Genomic DNA, 17,505 nt, shown 5'->3' with positions numbered 1-17,505 from the left:
ACGTTGCCTGAAGTCTAGTGTAAAGTTTCCACCATCAGTGATGGTTTGGGGTGCCATGTCATCTGCTGGTGTCGGTCCACTCTGTTTCCTGAGATCCAGGGTCAACGCAGCCGTCTACCAGCAAGTTTTAGAGCACTTCATGCTTCCTGCTGCTGACCTGCTCTATGGAGATGGAGATTTCAAGTTCCAACAGGACTTGGCGCCTGCACACAGCGCAAAATCTACCCGTGCCTGGTTTACGGACCATGGTATTTCTGTTGTAAATTGGCCCGCCAACTCCCCTGACCTTAGCCCCATAGAAAATCTGTGGGGTATTGTGAAAAGGAAGATGCAGAATGCCAGACCCAAAAACGCAGAAGAGTTGAAGGCCACTATCAGAGCAACCTGGGCTCTCATAACACCTGAGCAGTGCCAGAAACTCATCGACTCCATGCCACGCCGCATTAACGCAGTAATTGAGGCAAAAGGAGCTCCAACCAAGTATTGAGTATTGTACATGCTCATATTTTTCATTTTCATACTTTTCAGTTGGCCAACATTTCTAAAAATCCCTTTTTTGTATTAGCCTTAAGTAATATTCTAATTTTGTGACACACGGAATTTTGGATTTTCATTTGTTGCCACTTCAAATCATCAAAATTAAATGAAATAAACATTTGAATGCATCAGTCTGTGTGCAATGAATAAATATAATGTACAAGTTACACCTTTTGAATGCAATTACTGAAATAAATCAAGTTTTTCAAAATATTCTAATTTACTGGCTTTTACCTGTATATACATACATATATATATATGTGTATATATATATATATATATATATATATATATATATAAATATATATATATATGTATATATATATATATATATATATATATATATATATATATATATATATATAGTGTATAACACCGAACCCCACCAGTTTCATATGCGCATTCACCGAACCCTTCTTTAGTGAAAAGTAAAATGTTTTTTTTTTTCAAATTCAAGACAAAGTTATATGTTTTTGGTAACACTTTAGTATGGGGAACATATTATAAGTAACAAAGACTTAATTTTGAGTTTTTTGGACAGTAGGGGAACATATTATAAGTAACAAAGACTTAATTTAGAGTTATTTGGTTAGGGTTAGGGTTATAATAAGGCCATGCAGAATAAGGCATTAATAAGTACTTAATAATGACTAGTTAAGAGCCAATATGTTAGTTATTTGCATGTTAATAATTCATAACATCATTCATTCATATTTTTGAGCAGTTTGAATAAAAGTTCCCTTAAAATTATTGGGGCTCCCAAAGGGCCTTACTCATTAAAGTGTTAAAAATATTTTTTTTGTATTATTTGTTTTTACTTTGAACACTTAAGTCTCCAGATCTACTTCATATGTATCAGTCGATTATGATTTTTTTTAAATGATTTTTTTTCTTGTATTTGTTTGATTTATGCCCTTTTTGTGAGAGAAAACTTTTTTTTTATATCAAACACACAAAATATGCAATATTTTCCCCAAAAAATCATTCAAAGTAGAATATTTCATGTGAAGTAATGTGAACCTTGAATAGATCAATAATTCTTAACATCATTATTATTCCTGAGCAATGACAGTTTAAAATAAATGCCACTAAAATTATTGTATCCCCAAAATGACCTTACTCATAAAAGTGTTAAAATTAATTAATTTTTTAGTAAATTTTTACTTTAACACCAAAGTCTCTAGATCAGCTTCACATTTATCAGTCGATTTTAAATTGTTTTTTTTATTTGTTTGTTTTTTGCCCGTTTTTGCAATATTTCCCCCCCAAAAAATCATTGAAAGTGGAATATTTCATGTGAAGTAATGTGAGCCTTGAATATGTCAATAATTCATAACAGTGATTTTGAGCAATGACAGCTTTAAAGAAAAAAAGAAACAGCCTGCATGACAACTTTGTGTTATTAGAGTCAACATTGCTACTTGTTCTCGTTACATTTGACATGTTTCCTCTTTTATTCCTCTTTTTAATGTTTTTTGTAATTGTTATTGTTTTTTTTATACAATAATTTTAGAATGTGCCGTTGAAAAATTAGCTGCGGGCCGCAAATGGCTCTCTGGCTGCACTTTGGATACTCTGGTTATACAAACCCCGTTTCCATATGAGTTGGGAAATTGTGTTAGATGTAAATATCAACGGAATACAATGATTTGCAAATCCTTTTCAACCCATATTCAATTGAATGCACAACAAAGACAAGATATTTGACATTCAAACTCATAAACTTTGTTTTTTTTTTTTGCAAATAATAATTAACTTAGAATTTCATGGCTGCAACACGTGCCAAAGTAGTTGGGAAAGGGCATGTTCACCACTGTGTTACATGGCCTTTCCTTTTAACAACACTCAGTAAACATTTGGGAACTGAGGAGACACATTTTTGAAGCTTCTCAGGTGGAATTCTTTCCCATTCTTGCTTGATGTACAGCTTAAGTTGTTCAACAGTCCGGGGGTCTCCATTGTGCTATTTTAGGCTTCACATTTTCAATGGGAGACAGGTCTGGACTACAGGCAGGCCACTCTAGTACCCGCACTCTTTTACTATGAAGCCACGTTGATGTAACACGTGGCTTGGCATTGTCTTGCTGAAATAAGCAGGGGCGTCCATGGTAACGTTGCTTGGATGGCAACATATGTTGCTCCAAAACCTGCATGTACCTTTCAGCATTAATGGTGCCTTCACAGATGTGTAAGTTACCCATGTCTTGGGCACTAATACACCCCCATACCATCACACATGCTGGCTTTTACACTATGCGTCTATAACGATCCGGATGGTTCTTTTCCTCTTTGGTCCGGAGGACACGACGTCCACAGTTTCCAAAAATAATTTGAAATGTGGACTCGTCAGACCACAGAACACTTTTCCACTTTGTATCAGTCCATCTTAGATGAGCTCAGGCCCAGCGAAGCAGACGGCGTTTCTGGGTGTTGTTGATAAACGGTTTTCGCCTTGCATAGGAGAGTTTTAACTTGCACTTACAGATGTAGCGACCAACTGTAGTTACTGACAGTGGGTTTCTGAAGTGTTCCTGAGCCCATGTGGTGATATCCTTTACACACTGATGTAGCTTGTTGATGCAGTACAGCCTGAGGGATCGAAGGTCACGGGCTTAGCTGCTTACGTGCAGTGATTTCTCCAGATTCTCTGAACCCTCTGATGATATTACGGACCGTAGATCAGTGGTTCTCAAGTGGTTCTCAATACCTTCAAGTACCCCCTGGGGGTACTTGAAGGTATGCCAAGGGGTACGTGAGATTTTTTTTTAATATTCTAAAAATAGCAACAATTCAAAAATCCTTTATAAATATATTTATTGAATAATACTTCAACAAAATATGAATGTAAGTTCATAAACTGAACATCAAATCAAGTACCGTATTTTCCGCACTATTAGCCGCACCTAAAAAACACAAATTTACTCAAAAGCTGACAGTGCGGCTTATAACCCGGTGCGCTTTATATATGGATTAATATTAAGATTCATTTTCATAAAGTTTCGGTCTCGCAACTACGGTAAACAGCCGCCATCTTTTTTCCCCGTAGAAGAGGAAGTGCTTCTTCTTCTACGCAAGCAACCGCCAAGGTAAGCACCCGCCCCCATAGAACAGGAAGCGCTTCTTCTTCTACTGTAAGCAACCACCCGCCCGCGTAGAAGAAGAAGAAGAAGAAGCGCGCGGATATTACGTTTCATTTCCTTTGTGTGTTTACATCTGTAAAGACCACAAAATGGCTCCTACTAAGCGACAGTTTTCCGGTTCATGAAAAGACGCAATCTCTCCATCCGCACACTGACTACTATTTCACAGCAACTGCCTAAAGACTTTCAAGAAAAGCTGGCTACTTTCCGTGCATATTGTAAAAACAAGATAGCTGGAAAAAAAGATCCGGCCAGAGAACATTATCAACATGGACGAGGTTCCACTGACTTTTGATATTCCTGTGAACCGCACTGTGGATACAACGGGAGCACGTACGGTGAATATTCGCACCACAGGGAATGAGAAGTCGTCCTTCACTGTGGTTCTAGCTTGCCATGCTAATGGCCAGAAACTTCCACCCATGGTGATATTCAAAAGGAAGACCTTGCCAAAAGAGACCTTTCCAGCCGGCGTCATCATAAAAGCTAACTCGAAGGGATGGATGAAGAAAAGATGAGCGACTGGTTAAGGTAAGTTTAAGTTTACGCGAAGAGGCCGGGTGGCTTTTTTCACGCTGCTCCGTCCATGTTGATATACGACTCCATGCGCGCCCACATCACGCTGGTTTTTAATATATTATTAAAGTTTGACTGACCTATCTGACCGTTTTTTTGACATTCCTTTAGCGCAGTTAGATGCGGCTTATAACACGGGGCGGCTTATAGGTGGACAAAGTTTTGAAATATGCCGTTCATTGAAGGCGCGGCTTATAACCCAGGGCGGTTTATGGTGCGGAAAAAACGGTAGGTTATTCCATTCATTACAATGCAACAATGCAATATTCAGTGTTGACAGCTAGATTTTTTTGTGGACATGTTCCATAAATATTGATGTTAAAGATTTATTTTTTTGTGAAGAAATGTTTAGAATTAAGTTGATGAATCCAGATGGATCTCTATTACAATCCCCAAAGAGGCCACTTTAAGTTGATGATTACTTCTATGTGTAAATATCTTTATTTATAATTGAATCACTTGTTTATTTTTCAACAAGTTTTTAGTTATTTGTATATCTTCTATTCCAAATAGTTCAAGAAAGACCACTAAGGTTTGGAATTGGGGGTTAAATCACCAAAATGATTCTCGGGCGCGGCCACCGCTGCTGCTCACTGCTCCCCTCACCTCCCAGGGAGTGATCAAGGGTGATGGGTCAAATGCAGAGAATAATTTCGCCACACCCAGTGTGTGTGTGACAATGATTGGCACTTTAACTTAACAAGTGAGCAATATTTTGCACTGTTATACAATTGAATAAATCATAAACTGATGACATAGTGCTGTATTTTACTTCGTTATCCCTTTTTTTCAACCAAAAATGCTTTGCTGTGATTAGGGGGTACTTGAATTAAAAAAAATGTTCACAGGGGGTACATCACTGAAAAAAGGTTGAGAACCACTGCCGTGGATAATAGTGAAATCCCTAAATTCCTTGCAATAGCTGCTTGAGAAAGGTTTTTCTTAAACTGTTCAACAATTTGCTCACGCATTTGTTGACAAAGTGGTGACCCTCGCCCCGTCCTTGTTTGTGAATGACTGAGCATTTCATGCAATCTACTTTTATACCCAATCATGGCACCCACCTGTTCCCAATTAGCCTGCACACCTGTGGGATGTTCCAAATAAGTGTTTGATGAGCATTCCTCAACTTTATCAGTATTTATTGCCACCTTTCCCAACTTCTTTGTCACGTGTTGCTGGCATCAAATTCTAAAGTTAATGATTATTTGCAAAAAAAAAAAAATGTTTATCAGTTTGAACATCAAATATGTTGTCTTTGTAGCATGTTCAACTGAATATGGGTTGAAAAGGATTTGCAAATCATTGTATTCCGTTTATATTTACATCTAACACCATTTCCCAACTCATATGGAAACGGGGTTTGTAAAAAGAGAGAGAGATCTGCTATAAGGACATGCTCTATGGTGGCCATAACTGGGCTTGCTCCAGCAGCCTCATTAGACTTGGCTGAGCTCACAGCGAGGACACAGTCCAACCCTGTTGTCTTCAAACTTGGCTTGGCGGGACACAACAGTCTTTGTGTCCAGCAACCCCCCCCCCCTCTCTCTCTCTCTTCTTGCTCTCAACTTTCTGCTTCCTTTTCACTATAAAGTGTTGGATTGTCACTGGAGGGTGCCCAATGACCCTCAGTTGACCTTTGCCAAAAGTCCGAATCCTTAAAGAAAGTAAAATAGCAGCGTCCATATGATCATGTGACCATATGGTACAACTACCATCCATCCATCCATCCATCCATCCATCCATCCATCTTCCTCCGCTTATCCGAGGTCGGGTCGCGGGGGCAGCAGCCTAAGCAGGGAAGCCCAGACTTCCCTCTCCCCAGCCACTTCGTCCAGCTCCTCCTGTGGGACCCCGAGGCGTTCCCAGGCCACATAGTCTTCCCAGCATGTCCTGGGTCTTCCTCGCGGCCTCCTACCGGTCGGACGTGCCCTAAACACCTCCCTAGGGAGGCGTTCAGGTGGCATCCTGACCAGATGCCCGAACCACCTCATCTGGCTCCTCTCCATGTGGAGGAGCAGAGGCTTTACTTTGAGCTCCCCCCGGATGGCAGAGCTTCTCACCCTATCTCTAAGGGAGAGCCCCGCCACCCGGCGGAGGAAACTCATTTCGGCCGCTTGTACCCGTGATCTTGTCCTTTCGGTCAAAACCCAAAGCTCATGACCATAGGTGAGGATGGGAACGTAGATCGACCGGTAAATTGAGAGCTTTGCCTTCCGGCTCAGCTCCTTCTTCACCACAACGGACCGATACAGCGTCCGCATTACTGAAGACGCCGCACCGATCCGCCTGTCGATCTCACCATCCACTCTTCCCTCACTCGTGAACAAGACTCCGAGGTACTTGAACTCCTCCACTTGGGGCAAGATCTCCTCCCCAACCCGGAGATGGCACTCCACCCTTTTCCGGGCGAGAACCATGGACTTGGACTTGGAGGTGCTGATTCTCATCCCAGTCGCTTCACACTCGGCTGCGAACCGATCCAGCGAGAGCTGAAGATCCTGGCCAGATGAAGCCATCAGGACCACATCATCTGCAAAAAGCAGAGACCTAATCCTGCAGCCACCAAACCGGATCCCCTCAACGCCTTGACTGCGCCTAGAAATTCTGTCCATAAAAGTTATGAACAGAATGGGTGACAAAGGGCAGCCTTGGCGGAGTCCAACCCTCACTGGAAACGTGTCCGACTTACTGCCGGCAATGCGGACCAAGCTCTGACACTGATCATACAGGGAGCGGACCGCCAAAATCAGACAGTCCGATACCCCGTACTCTCTGAGCACTCCCCACAGGACTTCCCGAGGGACACGGTCGAATGCCTTCTCCAAGTCCACAAAGCACATGTAGACTGGTTGGGCAAACTCCCATGCACCCTCAAGGACCCTGCCGAGAGTATAGAGCTGGTCCACAGTTCCACGACCAGGACGAAAACCACACTGTTCCTCCTGAATCCGAGGTTCGACTATCCGGCGTAGCCTCCTCTCCAGTACACCTGAATAGACCTTACCGGGAAGGCTGAGGAGTGTGATCCCACGATAGTTAGAACACACCCTCCGGTTCCCCTTCTTAAAGAGAGGAACCACCACCCCGGTCTGCCAATCCAGTGATACCGCCCCCGATGTCCACGTGATGCTGCAGAGTCTTGTCAACCAAGACAGCCCCACAGCATCCAGAGCCTTAAGGAACTCCGGGCGGATCTCATCTACCCCCGGGGCCTTGCCACCGAGGAGCTTTTTAACTACCTCAGCAACCTCAGCCCCAGAAATAGGAGAGCCCACTACAGATTCCCCAGGCACTGCTTCCTCATAGGAAGACGTGTTGGTGGGATTGAGGAGGTCTTCGAAGTATTCTCTCCACCGATCCACAACATCTGCAGTCGAGGTCAGCAGAACATCCTCCTCACCATACACGGTGTTGATAGTGCACTGCTTCCCCTTCCTGAGGCGGCGGATGGTGGTCCAGAATCGCTTCGAAGCCGTCCGGAAGTCCTCCCATGTCCGAGTTTTTGCCTCCGCAACCGCTGAAGCCGCACACCGCTTGGCCTGTCGGTACCTGTCCGCTGCCTCTGGAGTCCTATGAGCCAGGCCGCAAGGTAGTTGGTGCTTTAAGACAGTGGTTCTCAAATGGGGGTACGCGTACCCCTGGGGGTACTTGAAGGTATGCCAAGGGGTACGTGAGATTTTTTTTTTAATATTCTAAAAATAGCAACAATTAAAAAATCCTTTATAAATATATTTATTGAATAATACTTCAAGATAATATGAATTTAAGTTCATAAACTGAACATCAAATCAAGTAAGTTATTCCATTCATTACAATGCAACAATGCAATATTCAGTGTTGACAGCTAGATTTTTTTGTGGACATATTTATAATTGAATCACTTGTTTATTTTTCAACAAGTTTTTAGTTATTTTTATATCTTTTTCTCCAAATAGTTCAAGAAAGACCACTACAAATGAGCAATATTTTGCACTGTTATACAATTTAAAAAATCAGAAACTGATGACATAGTGCTGTATTTTACTTCTTTATCTCTTTTTTTTCAACCAAAAATGCTTTGCTCTGATTAGGGGGTACTTGAATTAAAAAAAATGTTCACAGGGGGTACATCACTGGAAAAAGGTTGAGAACCACTGCTTTAAGACATGGCTAGCTAGTTAGCTGCTAACGTCCATCCACAGTGTTTTAGCTACTTCTAAATCACTAATCCTCGCCTCCATGGCGACAAAAAAACCCAATATAATGGATTCGATTTATATAGTGCTTTTCTAGACACCCAAAGCGCTTCACAGAGAAGTGAGAACCAAATAAACCCAATAAAGTAAGTTTCTTACACGTACCATTATCACTGGAGGATGACAAACAGCTAAACATGCTTCACTACACACCGTAGGAGGATACAATAGCTCACCGGCGTCACCGCTAACAAAAGATAGCAAGCCTGAATGTAAACAAATGCCATGGGTGGATCTACACCTGACATCCACTGTAATGATACCAAGTACAATAGTGTATATAGTCGATACTACTATGATTATGTCGATATTTTTCATCGTATTTTTAAAATGTATATTATGTTTATAAAGTCAGTAAATATGTCCCTGGACACATGAGGACTTTGAATATGACCAATGTATGATCCTGTAACTACTTGGTATCGGATCCATACCTAAATGTGTGGTATCATCCAAAAATAATGTACAGTATCAAAGAAGAGAAGAATAAGTGATTATTACATTTTACAGAAGTGTAGATAGAACATGTTAAAACAGAAAAAAAACTGATATTAACAGTAAATGAACAAGTAGATTAATAATTCATTTTTACAGTTTGTTCTTTATAATGTGTAGAAAATAATAGGTGTATAAATGACACAATATGTTACTGCATAGACTAATTAGGAGTCTTTGTTTGTTTACTTACTACTAAAAGACAAGTTGACTATTTTATTTAAGGACTAAATGACAATAATAAACATATGTTTCATGTACTCTAAGATTTTTTGTTCAAATAAAAACAATAATGACATTTATTTGTAGTCCCCTTTATTTAGAAAAGTATCGAAATACATTTTGGTCCCGGTACTTTTATTTTGGGTGCGGTACTTTTTAGAGGCGGTATAGTACCAAATATGATTCATTCGTATACCGGTACTATACCGTACGACCCGAGTCTCAACTATAATCACCCTGAAGCAGTGGTTCTCAAACTTTTTTTGTCATCCCCCACTTTGGACAAGGGGGAGTTTTCAAGCCCCACCTGCCCCCATCGCCCCAACAGAGTGCTAATGCCAAGCTTTAACATTTTCAAATTTATTGAACATCAAGTTGTATACATTCGAACTCAATAACATAAAATAACATTAAGTTCAATAATAAATAAAATAACTGTGCAGCTGTGGTATAACTTGCATCAAGTTCAATAATAAATAAAATAACGTCCATCAAGTTCAATAATAAATAAAATAACGTCCATCAAGTTCAATAATAAAAAAAACAAAAGTGTTATAACTTGCATCAAGTTCAATAATAAATCAAAAAAACTGTTATAACTTGCATCAAGTTCAATAATAAATCAAAAAAAGTGTTATAACTTGCATCACGTTCAATAATAAATCAAAAAAAGTGTTATAACTTGCATCAAGTTCAATAATAAATCAAATAAAAGTGTTATAACTTGCATCAAGTTCAATAATAAATCAAAAAAAGTGTTATAACTTGCATCACGTTCAATAATAAATAAATAAAAAGTGTTATAAGTTGCATCAAGTTCAATAATAAATCAAATAAAAGTGTTATAACTTACATCAAGTTCAATAATAAATCAAAAAAAGTGTTATAACTTGCATCAAGTTCAATAATAAATCAAAAAAGTGTTATAACTTGCATCAAGTTCAATAATAAATCAAAAAGTGTTATAACTTGCATCACGTTCAATAATAAATCAAAAAAAGTGTTATAACTTGCATCAAGTTCAATAATAAATCAAATAACTTGCATCAAGTTCAATAATAAATCAAAAAAAGTGTTATAACTTGCATCAAGTTCAATAATAAATAAAACAAAAGTGTTATAACTTGCATCAAGTTCAATAATAAAAAAAAGTGTTATAACTTGCATCAAGTTCAATAATAAATCAAATAAAAGTGTTATAACTTGCATCAAGTTCAATAATAAATCAAATAACTTGCATCAAGTTCAATAATAAATAAAAAAAAGTGTTATAACTTGCATCAAGTTCAATAATAAATCAAATAACTTGCATCAAGTTCAATAATAAATAAAAAAAAGTGTTATAACTTGCATCAAGTTCAATAATAAATCAAAAAAAGTGTTATAACTTGCATCAAGTTCAATAATAAATCAAAAAAGTGTAATAACTTGCATCAAGTTCAATAATAAATAAAACAAAAGTGTTATAACTTGCATCACGTTCAATAATAAATCAAAAAAAGTGTTATAACTTGCATCAAGTTCAATAATAAATCAAATAAAAGTGTTATAACTTGCATCAAGTTCAATAATAAATCAAAAAAAGTGTTATAACTTGCATCACGTTCAATAATAAATAAATAAAAAGTGTTATAACTTGCATCAAGTTCAATAATAAATCAAATAAAAGTGTTATAACTTACATCAAGTTCAATAATAAATCAAAAAAAGTGTTATAACTTGCATCAAGTTCAATAATAAATCAAAAAAGTGTTATAACTTGCATCAAGTTCAATAATAAATCAAAACGTGTTATAACTTGCATCACGTTCAATAATAAATCAAAAAAAGTGTTATAACTTGCATCAAGTTCAATAATAAATCAAATAACTTGCATCAAGTTCAATAATGAATCAAAAAAAGTGTTATAACTTGCATCAAGTTCAATAATAAATAAAACAAAAGTGTTATAACTTGCATCAAGTTCAATAATAAAAAAAAGTGTTATAACTTGCATCAAGTTCAATAATAAATCAAATAAAAGTGTTATAACTTGCATCAAGTTCAATAATAAATCAAATAACTTGCATCAAGTTCAATAATAAATAAAAAAAAGTGTTATAACTTGCATCAAGTTCAATAATAAATCAAATAACTTGCATCAAGTTCAATAATAAATAAAAAAAAGTGTTATAACTTGCATCAAGTTCAATAATAAATCAAACAAAAGTGTTATAACTTGCATCAAGTTCAATAATAAATCAAAAAAAGTGTTATAACTTGCATCAAGTTCAATAATAAATCAAAAAAGTGTAATAACTTGCATCAAGTTCAATAATAAATAAAACAAAAGTGTTATAACTTGCATCAAGTTCAATAATAAATCAAAAAAAGTGTTATAACTTGCATCAAGTTCAATAATAAATCAAATAACTTGCATCAAGTTCAATAATAAATACAATAAAAGTGTATATTTGTGTAATTGTGATCCACACATTAGCCTGCTACCCATCCGCGCGAAAGTTTGTTCCGCTTAGCCCCGCCCCCATTAGTTACTGTTGCTATGTCTGTCAAACTTTCGCTCGTACCGAGAAATATAAAGCCTACAGTAAAAATAAGTACCGGTAATTTCCATTTATTTATATAGCGGATTTCACAGACAGAATCACAAAGTGATTTACAGTGTGTATAGAAAATGAAAGCATAGTAAAAAAAAAAATCTAAGAATATAATAATTTAAAAAAAAAAATTTAAAGTGAAATTTCCTCCCGTTCCTCGCGCCCCACCTGTCATGTCTCTATTCCCCACCAGTGGGGCGCGCCCCACACTTTGAGAAACGCTGCCCTGAAGGAACCCAGATAGTTTTTATTTAAATGTTGGCAATTGTTCATCAGGAAACCTTACAATGTATTAAATCCCTCATCTTCTATAAAAGTGGATAAAATGGAGTAGATGAGTTATTGTGATGTAGACAAATGACATATTTTCACCAATTTTCCCAGGAGATTTTCTATGTTTTGAAATGCTCCTATAAAGATGTTTTTTTGCTGCTAAATTAAACAACATTAAAATTATGTTCAAAAAACTTGTTTACTGACGTATAATATTAATGTTTAAATCACTTTTATTCCAAATATCACTTGACGGCCCTAAATAAACCCGTATCGGTGGCTCTCTAGTACTTGGTCAAGGTCTTGGTCCTCCTACCTGCTTGCTGAGTGCGTCCCCTGATCGAAGGGCTCCGGGGTCCGTCCCCAGCGGCATTAAAGGGGGCCACGCTGATCATGTAGGTGGTGTAACCTGTCAGGTTCTTCAGCTTCACGCCGCCCTCGGGCATGAACAGAGTCCGAAGGCGCTCGGTCTCGTTCTTACGCTGGAACTCCCAAAAGTAGACCTGGATGGGGAGGAGGATGAGACTGGTTAATGAAGTCCAGAATCCTGAGACTTTGGGGGTGAATCTGACCTTGTAGCCCTGGATGTCTCCGTTCTGAGCGCCGACAGGCGGGGGGTCCCACGTCACGTCCAGCTGGGTGGCGGTGGTGGACTGGACGGCCACGTTCTGGGGCGGGGCTGTGGGGACTACAAAAACCACACATGTGAAGTGAATTATATTTATATAGCGCTTTTCTCGAGTGACTCAAAGCGCTTTTACATAGTGAACCCCAATATCTAAGTTACATGTTTAAACCAGTGTGGGTGGGTAAAGTGTCTTGCCCAAGGACACAACGGCAGTGACTGGGAGGGCAGAACCTGGAACCCTCAAGTTGCTGGCATGGCCACTCTACCAACCGAGCTATACCACCCCATGTGACCTCAGCTATCAGAAGACAGAAAAGGGAGAGTGGACACATTTTGGTAATCCTGGCCTCCATGGCGACAAATAAAGTAAGTTTCTTACAAGTATTATTATCACTGGAGGACGTGTTATAGCTAAACATGCTTCACTACACACCTTAGGAGGACACAATAGCTCACTGGTGTCACAATGTGAACTAATGCCATTGGTAAATCTACACCTGACATCCACTGTAATGATACAAAGCACAGGAGCGTATCTAGTCGATACTACTATGATTACATCGATATTTTTTAGCATCACAAAATCTTTTTCCCGTTTAAAAAAAAAATCCTATTATGTTTAAAAAAATCCTATTATGTTTATAAACAAGTTTACTTAAACTTGGAAAAAGACTTCCGGACGGCTTTGAAGCAATTCTGGACCACCATCCGCCGCCTCAGGAAGGGGAAGCAGTGCAGTGTCAACACCGTGTATGGTGGGGATGGTGCTCTGCTGACCTCGACTGCGGATGTTGTGGATCGGTGGAGAGAATACTTCGAAGACCTCCTCAATCCTACCAGCACGTCTTCCTATGAGGAAGCAGGGCCTGGGGAATCTGTGGTGGGCTCTCCTATTTCTGGGGCTGAGGTTGCCGAGGTAGTTAAAAAGCTCCTCGGTGGCAAGGCCCCGGGGGTGGATGAGATCCGCCCGGAGTTCCTTAAGGCTCTGGATGTTGTGGGGCTGTCTTGGTTGACAAGACTCTGCAACATCGCGTGGACATCGGGGGCGGTACCTCTGGATTGGCAGACCGGGGTGGTGGTTCCTCTCTTTAAGAAGGGGAACCGGAGGGTGTGTTCCAACTATCGTGGGATCACACTCCTCAGCCTTCCCGGTAAGGTCTATTCAGGTGTACTGGAGAGGAGGCTACGCCGGATAGTCGAACCTCGGATTCAGGAGGAACAGTGTGGTTTTCGTCCTGGTCGTGGAACTGTGGACCAGCTCTATACTCTGGGCAGGGTCCTTGAGGGTGCATGGGAGTTTGCCCAACCAGTCTACATGTGCTTTGTGGACTTGGAGAAGGCATTCGACCGTGTACCCCGGGAAGTCCTGTGGGGAGTGCTCAGAGAGTATGGGGTAACGAACTGTCTTATTGTGGCGGTTCCCTCCCTGTATAATCGGTGTCAGAGCTTGGTCCGCATTGCCGGTAGTAAGTCGGACACGTTTCCAGTGAGGGTTGGACTCCGCCAGGGCTGCCCTTTGTCACCGATTCTGTTCATAACCTTTATGGACAGAATTTCTAGGCGCAGTCAGGGCGTTGAGGGTATCTGGTTTGGTGGCTGCAGGATTAGGTCTCTGCTTTTTGCAGATGATGTGGTCCTGATGGCTTCATCTGGCCAAGATCTCCAGCTCTCGCTGGATCGGTTCGCAGCCGAGTGTGAAGCGACTGGGATGGGAATCAGCACCTCCAAATCCGAGTCCATGGTTCTCGCCCGGAAAAGGGTGGAGTGCCATCTCCGGGTTGGGGAGGAGATCTTGCCCCAAGTGGAGGAGTTCAAGTACCTCGGAGTCTTGTTCACGAGTGAGGGAAGAGTGGATCGTGAGATCGACAGGCGGATCGGTGCGGCATCTTCAGTAATGCGGACGCTGTATCGATCCGTTGTGGTGAAGAAGGAGCTGAGCCGGAAGGCAAAGCTCTCGATTTACCGGTCGATCTACGTTCCCATCCTCACCTATGGTCATGAGCTTTGGGTCATGACCGAAAGGACAAGATCACGGGTACAAGCGGCCCAAATGAGTTTCCTCCGCCGGGTGGCGGGTCTCTCCCTTAGAGATAGGGTGAGAAGCTCTGTCATTCGGGGGGAGCTCAAAGTAAAGCCGCTGCTCCTCCATATCGAGAGGAGCCAGATGAGGTGGTTCGGGCATCTGGTCAGGATGCCACCCGAACGCCTCCCTCGGGAGGTGTTTCGGGCACGTCCGACCAGTAGGAGGCCACGGGGAAGACCCAGGACACGTTGGGAAGACTATGTCTCCCGGCTGGCCTGGGAACGCCTCGGGATCCCCCGGGAGGAGCTGGACGAAGTGGCTGGGGAGAGGGAAGTCTGGGCTTCCCTGCTTAGGCTGCTGCCCCCGCGACCCGACCTCGGATAAGCGGAAGAAGATGGATGGATGGATGGATGGATGGATAAACTTAGTAAATTCGTCCCTGGACACATGAGGACTTTGAATATGACCAATGTATGATCCTGTAACTACTTGGTATCGGATCGATACCTAAATGTGTGGTATCACCCAAAACTGATGTAAAGTATCAAAGAAGAGAAGAATAAGTGATCATTACATTTGAACAGAAGTGTAGATAGAACATGTTAAAACAGAAAATATTACCAGTAAATGAACAAGTAGATTAATAATTCATTTTCTACTGCTTGTCCTTCATAATGTTGACAAAGTAATAGGTAGATAAACGACATGAACACACCTGCTTCTCCCACAAAGACCTCCTGGGGCGGGGTGGTGGGCCCCTCGCCCACGGCGTTGTACACGCTCATGCGGATCTCGTAGCGCTTGTGCTTGCTCAGCTCTGCAGGCGGGGAAGGACATGCCGTTAGGCCCCGGTCGGAAGCGGTCCGCGCTCAGAACCGGGGCGGGGAACTTACCGTCCAGCTCGTACTGGGTCAGAGTGGAGTCGCCCAGGTTCTGGATGCTGTAAGGAGCTGTGGGGAGGAAGTGAATAAATGAATATCAGTCATGGTCGGGACCACGCTGGGCCGAGACCTCCGAGTGAGATACATTGGGCTTCACAAAGTGGGGCCCGGGAGCCCGAGTCATTTTGGTTGGAACTTTATCATTAGCTTAGTGTTTCACACTTGAAATGAAGGTCCCGATCCAATATTCATATAGGATATCGCTGTGATATTAGCCAAAAAACAAGTATTGGATGATATCAGTTTGCGTGCAGCGATGGGAAAGCAACTTTGAACATGTAGTAAACTAAGCTACAAGTTACCCTGGATTAAATGTAGCTAATGTTGCGTTTTGGACCAGTTGTTCCTCCCAGGGAATTCAAGTCACAATTCGCTCCCAAGCTCTTTACGACACTTAAAGCTGAGTTGAAAAACCACCAGAGTCAGAATAGGTATTTTGTTGTATATTTTCAAAGCTTTGCCAATATACATTTTGAGACCAGTCTAACCCTAGAACATTCTATCGTGCCTCCCAAAATGGTCTGTCCTCCCAACGCCAAAAACCCCTATTTCCTTCCCCCTCCCTAGCCATAACACAAGCACAACGTCTCTCTAGCCATAATACATTCCAAAGAACTCAAGGTTTACACACACAGTTTACTTGCTGACAGAGCATCAAGAGAAGAAATGGAAAACACGAGCTGTTTTCAAATATGACAAAGAAATGGAAGAAGTACATCTTAAATTCGGATATATGTAAATATCTGCCTCCGACACTAAGCTACAGGGGAAGCTATCCCCCGAGAATTGTAGCAAGCTACACTACAAGCTAAGCTACACGGCAAAAGTAGCTTGCTATATCAAAGCTACTTTTAACGGCATTTCTACCTATGGGCCCTCATTTATAATATCAATGTAACTGAGAGTGTACACATGCACCCAATAAGGGTCCATTACTGTTAAGACCCTACTGTATGTTTTTATTAGGGCCCGCATGGCCCATTGTATAAGGACTCCCAAAGGGAGTCCTTATGCAATGGGACATAAGGACCTATTGAATTTGTAAGGTTTTATTATTATTATTCTTCCGCAACTTTGCGCTGTAATTTGACCCCCTTAACATACTTCAAAACTCACCAAATTTTACACACACATCAGTAATATACGGCAAAACTTTTTATCAAAAAACCGAACAGCAAAACTCATGACATGAAAAACTCAAAGACATGAAACAAAAACCTTTATGTAGGTGTGACTTACACCTACCTTTCATAACTGTACATCCTCGGGCAAAAATCAACAGGAAGTTGGCAATTCCCCCTTCAAGACAAAAAAGTACTAAAAACAGTAACTTTTGCCTCTTTGAGCTGTATTTTGACCCCCTTAACATGCTTCAAAACTCACCAAACTGAACACACACATCAGGACTGGCTAAAATTGTGATCTAATGAAAAAACCTAACCCCAAATCTAAAAATTGCGCTCTACCGCAATTTTTGAATAAAACGCAGAAAAAACTGCTCCTCGGAAGAAAATAATGACATAACTGCCTGTAACTCCCACTGGGAAGGTCGGAGAGACATGAAACAAAAACGTCTATGTAGGTCTCACCTAGACCTACATTTCATAAATTGACAACCCCCAGCAAAAATGAACAGGAAGTTTGCTATTCCCCCTTCAAAACAATTTTTTTGTAAAAAACGGTCACCTTCCTTCAAAAACGATCTCCTCTGAGCGCGTTTGTCGTTTCGCCTTCAAACTAACACAGGAGAGAGATTGAACCCTTGTGATTACAATGACAGAAGCGCTTTTTTTCTAACTGCTCTGGTTTTGATTTTATGACCCTTCAAAGACCCG

At 40.7% G+C, this 17,505-nt stretch overlaps 1 protein-coding gene across 1 annotated transcript in view; it reads right to left on the bottom strand.

Moving 5' to 3' along the window:
• The window catches only part of sdk2b (sidekick cell adhesion molecule 2b), a 920,539-nt gene that overhangs the window by 60,196 nt on the left and 842,838 nt on the right, over nt 1-17,505 (bottom strand). Inside the window, exons 33-36 of the mRNA XM_061931841.1 lie at nt 15,623-15,679; nt 15,445-15,546; nt 12,651-12,766; nt 12,395-12,581 (exon numbers count right to left, since the gene is read on the bottom strand). Coding sequence (XP_061787825.1) covers nt 12,395-12,581; nt 12,651-12,766; nt 15,445-15,546; nt 15,623-15,679 — 462 coding nt within the window. The remainder of the gene's footprint in view (nt 1-12,394; nt 12,582-12,650; nt 12,767-15,444; nt 15,547-15,622; nt 15,680-17,505) is intronic.

The sequence above is a fragment of the Nerophis lumbriciformis genome, linkage group LG39 (genome assembly GCF_033978685.3).
Source record: "Nerophis lumbriciformis linkage group LG39, RoL_Nlum_v2.1, whole genome shotgun sequence".
In the NCBI taxonomy this organism is placed as follows: Eukaryota; Metazoa; Chordata; class Actinopteri; order Syngnathiformes; family Syngnathidae; genus Nerophis; species Nerophis lumbriciformis.
Note: the sequence above shows the minus strand (reverse complement) of the source record. Positions and strands in the feature narration are given on the sequence as shown.